Below are 6,988 nucleotides of genomic sequence, written 5' to 3'. Positions count from 1 at the left end.
CCGTGAGACCTAGATGTCATTTGCTTATGTGGTTTGCTTGTGATCTTGCTGAAATTCTGGTTATGAGTTAGACATAGTTGCAACAACAAGATCAAACAGAGTTCGTCAAAGTTTTTCTTTTGTCTCTTTCAGTTTGTCAACTGAATTGCTTGAGGACAAGCAAGGCTTTAAGCTTGGGGGAGTTGATACGTCTCCGTCGTATTTACTTTCCCGAACTCTTTTGCCCTTGTTTTGGACTCTAATTTGCACGATTTGAATGGAACTAACCCGGATTAACGCTGTTTTCAGCAGAATTGCCATGGTGTTGTTTTTGCGCAAAAATAAAAGTTCTCGGAATGACCTGAAAATTTACGAAGATTTTTTCTGGAATTAATGAAAAATACTGGCGCAAGAATCAGCGGAGGGAGTGGAGCCGTGAGCCCACAAGCCCACCAGGCGCCCCCCTGCCGCGCCGGGCAGGCTTGTGGAGCCCACGACGCTCCACCGCCTCTCAATCCAGCTCTATATAGTCCGTTTCATCCGGAAAAAAATCAGGGAGAAGGATTCATCGCATTTTACGATACGAAGGCGCCACCACCTCCTGTTCTTCATCTGGAGGGCAGATCTGGAGTCCGTTCTGGGCTCCGGAGAGGGGAGATCGTCGCCATCGTCATCATCAACCTTCCTTCATCGCCAATTCCATGATGCTCTTCACCGTTCGTGAGTAATCTCATCGTAGGCTTGCTGGACGATGATGAGTTGGATGAGATCTATCATGTAATCGAGTTAGTTTTGACGGGGATTGATCCCTAGTATCCACTATGTTCTGAGATTGATGTTGCTACTACTTTGCCATGCTTAATGCTTGTCACTAGGGCCCGAGTGCCATGATTTCAGATCTGAACCTATTATGTTATCGCCAATATATGTGTGTTTTAGATCCTATCTTGCAAGTTGTAGTCACCTACTATGTGTTATGACCCGGCAACCCCGGAGTGACAATAGCCGAAACCACTCCCGGAGATGACCATAGTATGAGGAGTTCATGTATTCACCAAGTGTTAATGCGTTGGTCCGGTTCTTTATTAAAAGAAGAATATTAATATCCCGTAGTTTCCATTAGGACCCCGCTGCCACGGGAGGGATGGACAATAGATGTCATGCAAGTTCTTTTTCCTAAGCACGTATGACTACATATGGAATAGTTGCCTACATTAGATTGACGAACGGGAGCTAGTTACATATCTCTCTGTGTTATAGCTGTTACATGATGAATAGCATCCGGCATAATCATCCATCACCGATCCAATGCCTACGAGTTTTTCCTACTGGTCCCTGCTACTGTTACTTTGCCGCTACTGCTGTCACTGCTGCTACTGTTACTCTGTTGCTACTGCTGCTATCATACTTCTTTGCTATTGATACTTTGCTGGAGACACTAAATCTTTCAGGTGTGGTTGAATTGACAACTCAACTGCTAATACTTCAGAATATACTTTCGCTTTCCTTTGAGTCGAATCAATAAATTTGGGTTGAATACTCTACCCTTAAAAAACTATTGCGATCTCCTATATACTTGTGGGTTATCATGCCCCTACTTTTAGCATATGTCATTTAATAACTTCTACTACATTACTAGGGGTAACATGGTCTTTTTGCATGTAATTTAATGACATCCAGTCCATGTTTAGTCCCTGAAAAGAAACCGGTAAGGACTAAAGACTTTTTAGTTGGGACTAAGAGGGTGCTTGGATCCAAGAGACTAAAACTAGTTTGACTAAAACTAGTCTCTTTAAGAGGCTAAAGTTCCAAGCAACCCTGACTAAAGAGAGGCTAAAACTAGTCTTGAGACTAAAATCTTTTAGTCAGGGATACCCCTACTAAAATGTGCATTAGTCCTCTCTCTCCTCATTTAACTCCTCATGCAAGTTTTGGATTGGAGGGTTTGGAGGATAATAAATGCTCATTAACTTGATTTTAGTCTCTTTAGTATTTGAATCAAGCATGAGTGAGGCTAGCAAGTTTTAGTCTCATTATTTTTAGTCATGGGACTAAAACGTATCCAAACACCCTCTAAAAAAAAAGTTTTAGGACTTTTTAAAGAAACAGGGCCTAAGCCCACGGGTAGAGCGCAAGTGCTATTCTCCAACAAAGCCCAGTTTCAGTCCCGAGTTCATCCCGGCCCACTCGGCGAAGATGCCTTCGCAGCGAAGTACCATGCCATTGCCTGATTGCCGGACGCCGGCTTCATTTCCCAGCTGGATCTCCACCACCGTAGCTCTTCCTTCTTTTATCAATCTGTTCCCCTCGCGTTGCTTCTTCCCCTCGAACCCCGCGGAGGCAACCACCACCGAGTCTACTCCCCGTCCACGCCAATCCTCCTCCTCCTCTGCCGCCTACACCTAGTGGCCGCCGGCGACCATGATGAAGGACAAGATGAAGGATCTCATGAAGAAGGTCACCTCCTCCTCCGCCCCGTCCTTCAAGGGCCCCTCCCACGTCCTCGGCTCCGGCCCTCCCCCCTCCGCCTCCACCTCCTCCTCCCGTCAATCAAACCCTAACCCTAGCCCCAGGCCCGCCCCCAAGCAGCAGCCCCCGCGCCCGCCCGGCCCCTCCGAATTCACCCCCTTCACCGCCGTCATCTCCTCCTCCTCCTCCCGCCGCCCAGATGCCAACGGCGGCGACACGGTCGTGTGCCCCAACTGCGGCGACGCCTTCTCCTCCGAGCACGCCGTCTCGGAGCACCTCGATGGCTGCCTCGCGTCGGCCGGCGGCGCCCGCGCCCGCGCTGCCGCGTACCTCGCCGCGAACCCGCCCGCGGCGGCCGCCGAGGTCGTGAAGAAGCTTCTCGGCAACCTGCTCAAGGAGCCCGGCAACGACAAGTACAGGAGGGTCAGGCTCGGTAACCCTAGGATCAAGGAGGCCGTGGCGGACAGGGAGGGCGGGCTTGAGCTCCTCGAGGCGGTAGGGTTCACGATCGGGGATGAGAGCGGGGAGCTCTTTGCCGCGATGGACGAGACTCCTACGGAAGCGAGGCTTAGCGGGATCAGGCAGGCCGTGCTACTGCTTGAGAGGTCCCATCCTTCGGCATCGCTACCTACTCTGGCCGGGTCTGAGTCCAAAGAGAGCTGCCGCAGCGGAGTTGACGAGCAAAAGGAGGTTAACAAGATTGTTGATCGTCAGGTGAGCAGGCGTCTAATTCAATGTTTACTCCATCAATTGGTTATGTGGATGATCATATTTTGCTCAATGAATTGAACTGCATGGATAGGTTGGTTTGTCCACACTATGATTTTCTTGGTGTACACATGTCACATCTTTACTCGTGAGAAATAGATTTTGTTTGAACTTAGTAATGAGTAAAAACGACTAAATATTGATGTGCTTACACCAATAGATCATAAAAATGTGATGCCATTTCTGTGAGATCAGTGCTAAATTATGCAGTCATGTTCATATATAGGAAGTCTGTCTTAACAATGTGGTACCATTTCCATGACATATTGTGGAATCCCGGAAACTTGCAGTCTATATTACTCCATCATACTCCCTCCGTCCCAAAATAAGTGTCTCAACTTTGTACTAGCTCTAGTACAAAGTTATACTAAGGTTGAGACAGTTATTTTGAGACGGAGGGAGTATGTTGGAGGTCAGAATGTAGGAAACTACGTAGTATGTAAAATGTGATACTTCCTTTTGCTGTACACTTCTATATTCATGTTTGAGTTTTGGCCCATCTTTTATATTGCCGTACACTTCTATGTTCATGTTTGAGTTTTGGCCCATCTTTTATATTGCCGTACACTTCTACATTCATGTTTGAGTTTTGGCCTGTCTTTTGTATTGTTGTACACAGTACACTTTGATATTCATGTTTAAGATTTGGCCTGTCTTTTTTATACCTATGATATTTAGTTCATACCTAAATTAAGTTATTTCTATGTTCGGAACATTGTAGCATTCTGTCAATGTTGTTACTTTTTGCTACAAAGTATGTGGAATGGTATCTTTATAATGTTCCTGTTTGGGATACACTACATGTTGTCTCTATCGTGTAAGACACATGCTACAGAAAATGCATTTTATACACTTCTGCAATTATAAAATGTATATTTCAAAAATTGTAGAGCAATTAGTTCTAATTAAATATTGGAACTTGGTCCCTGATTATATATCAGATGCAGATATTCGGATTTTGTTTTTGAATCTGATCTTGCGGGGATGGACGTATCACGTATGGGTTCAGGTAAAACTGTTGCAACTTCTGACTAAAGAAGCTAAATTGACATGTCACAGCTCCCAGCTTGTACTTCTGACTAAAGAAGCTCAAATAAGATACATATCATGGTATTGGGATATATCAGTTTCTGATATATATGTGCGTAAGTTGGCGGGGGTATATCAGCATCTGATAGCATACATGTGTTTCACCACTAACATTTTTTTTCCTCAACATGTTGAATTTAGTAATTACTGTAAGGGTATTTCTCTTGAGACCTGAAATTTAGCATATATACGACTATATGTGCTCTGATGCGTCCTTTTTCTGTTATGTTCTGCAATTGATTGTCCATTTTGCAGTTTGCTGTTGCTCCCATTTATATCTCCTTAGAAATGTAATTTATTGAACTTCCATGATAACTTCACAGATTCGGGTATTCTTCAATGTCCCTGGAAGTTCTGTTGCAGAAATTGATACACCAGATTCCTTCTACAAACTTAGCGGTGAGGAGGTAAGGAACGAGGCAAAGATGAGGAGGGAAAGGCTGGAACAATCTCGGTTGCTAATTCCAAAGTCATATAAGGAGAAGCAGGCACTGGCTGCTCGACAGAAGTACAAACAAGCTGTCATCCGAGTTCAGTTTCCTGATGGAGTAATTCTCCAGGGCGTATTCCTTCCAGCGGAGGCTACTAGTTCACTATATGAGGTACTTCTGCCCTCTATGCTTGTTTGTCTGTATGATTTTGTCCCGTTGAGTATCATCTGCATATCTCTCAATCGAGAATGAGGTGTTGAATCCTTTGGTATTTTCTTCCACTCTAGGACTTGTACACTTGTCATATACACTATTTATTTTGCGTACCTGATTATTTGTCAATATCCCAAGTGTAATTCTGGAATTTGCAAGTTTGGCTTACGGGCCAATGTCGAATCTGTATATAACAGTCTTTATGTATGTTTGAAGTCATGAAGTTGTTTCCCATGCTTATGTTGTTACCTGGGCTATCCAACGGTATTTTGTACGTAGTGTTTAAAGCTATATTCACCTAGTATCACATATTCATTTCAAGTACTGGCTTTGTAGCCTTTTGGTTAATCTGCTGCTTTCCCTTATGCAGTTTGTTGCGTCCGCTTTGAAGCAGCCAGGCTTGGAATTTGATCTTATCTGTCCAGCTGTTCCTAGGTCACGTGTGTTACCGCATTCTCCAAATACAGGAGAGCGGGCACGCACGTTGCAAGATGAAGGCCTAGTACCTTCTGCTCTCCTTAAATTCAAGCCCAATGAGACCGATTCTATTGTGTTCACCGGCTTGCTTAACAAGCTTCTGGAGGCTAGTGAACCATTTACAGCTGCTTCCTCTTGATTGTTGGACTGCGGGCCCCCATTCTCCCCTCAAATCTACTGTTACATTGGACTTCATATTGTTGTAACTCAGTCACAGGGATATGTCATTTGCATACTTGATAGGTTGATCGATAGTCTGGTACATAGATTGTTTGGCGATTGCCATACTTTACATGGTAAAAACCCAATAATTCATCAGTCGCACTGTCAACTGTACCTGAGCGATGAGTGAGCTATACAATGTGTACAATACATTTAACTTTTTCTTGATTTTGCATTTGATACTAGAACTCGTTAATTCAGTATCCCCTCTACTGTTAAGGTTTATACAATGAGTTGGCTTGAAATGCATGTGTGGGCTAATCTGCCTTTGCTGCTGAAGTTTCTTTTTTCATTTGAAAATTTGACTGAATTAGTAATACGACTTCTGGTACATGTCACAGAAGGCATGCTACGACAACACTGTTCTTTTTGTAAGACTATTGATACCTGTGCTGTGTTATTTTTAGAATGTACTTCCTCTGTACCATAATATTTGTTGTTGGGGAGAGAACTACTTTCTTTGCATATTTTTGTATTTTTCGCATATATTTTTGACCGGGCTTTCGCCCTTAACTCGGATATTCTCATGCCGGGAAGGTCACTGATGCGGCCTAGGCCCATGTGTTAAATCGAGCATGTAAAGTAGGAGAGACTAATTGAGGCCCATCGACCATGTAAAGTAGGCGATCAACTAAGTGAAGGAAATCCTTACATGAACGTTTCCCCTCTCTCGATAGGGTTTCTTTTTCTTCTGGGGCAATCATGTCGTCGTCGTGAGCTTTTGGCCATACCTGCCGTCGTCTCCTTATTATCGTCCATTGAATCTGCGGTGATCCTCGGGTTGCGGCACCGTCTCCTCATTATCTTTCATTGAATCTGCAGCGATCCTCGGGTTGCGACAGAATCTGGTTGTCAGGTGGGCGCGGTGGAACAAGGGTCTATCACAAAACCCGATTGATCTACACCGGTAAGTATCTCACGTGGCTTTAGATGGACCATCTGGTTTTAAGGAGGCCAGCGAGGTCGACAGAATCTGGTTGTCAGGTGGGCGCGGTGGAACAAGGGTCTATCACAAAACCCGATTGATCTACATCGGTAAGTATCTCACGTGGCTTTAGATGGACCATCTGGTTTTAAGGAGGCCAGCGAGGTCGAGAGGATGATGAAAGAGTCGGGTCTGCGTGAGGAGGATCTTGATGTTGTTGTCTTTGACGAGAAGGAGGCTTCGAAAGAAGTTGCTCGTTGGGTGGCGCTGGCTAGGGTTCACACTGAGAAGATCTACAGTGAGACGTGGTTCTGTAGGAACATGCAATCTGCATGGGACCTAGCTCAAGTTCTGAAGTTCAGGCCGCTGGAATATAATCTCTACACCATCCAATTCTCATGTCTTGGAGATTGTG

At 44.7% G+C, this 6,988-nt stretch overlaps 1 protein-coding gene across 1 annotated transcript; it reads left to right on the top strand.

Moving 5' to 3' along the window:
- The first annotated feature begins 2,218 nt into the window (after positions 1-2,218).
- Positions 2,219-5,893, top strand: LOC123396095 (plant UBX domain-containing protein 2). Its single transcript, XM_045091132.1, has 3 exons — positions 2,219-3,162; positions 4,629-4,907; positions 5,320-5,893. Exons 1-3 carry the CDS (start codon positions 2,401-2,403, stop codon positions 5,563-5,565), a joined length of 1,287 nt encoding a protein of 428 aa, XP_044947067.1. The 5' UTR covers positions 2,219-2,400; the 3' UTR covers positions 5,566-5,893.
- Positions 5,894-6,988: the final 1,095 nt, after the last annotated feature.

The sequence above is a fragment of the Hordeum vulgare genome, chromosome 5H (assembly GCF_904849725.1).
Source record: "Hordeum vulgare subsp. vulgare chromosome 5H, MorexV3_pseudomolecules_assembly, whole genome shotgun sequence".
Lineage (NCBI taxonomy): Eukaryota > Viridiplantae > Streptophyta > Magnoliopsida > Poales > Poaceae > Hordeum > Hordeum vulgare.
The sequence above is the reverse complement of the archived record's forward strand: the minus strand, read 5'-3'. Positions and strand labels throughout refer to the sequence as shown.

What these genes read in the sequence shown, in the direction of transcription:
- LOC123396095 (XM_045091132.1), top strand. Translation starts at nt 2,401, where the DNA reads ATGATGAAGGACAAGATGAAGGATCTCATGAAGAAGGTCACCTCCTCC. An exon ending in ACAAGATTGTTGATCGTCAG is followed by an intron (nt 3,163 to 4,628) that starts GTGAGCAGGCGT and finishes ATAACTTCACAG; the next exon opens with ATTCGGGTATTCTTCAATGT. An exon ending in CTACTAGTTCACTATATGAG is followed by an intron (nt 4,908 to 5,319) that starts GTACTTCTGCCC and finishes TCCCTTATGCAG; the next exon opens with TTTGTTGCGTCCGCTTTGAA.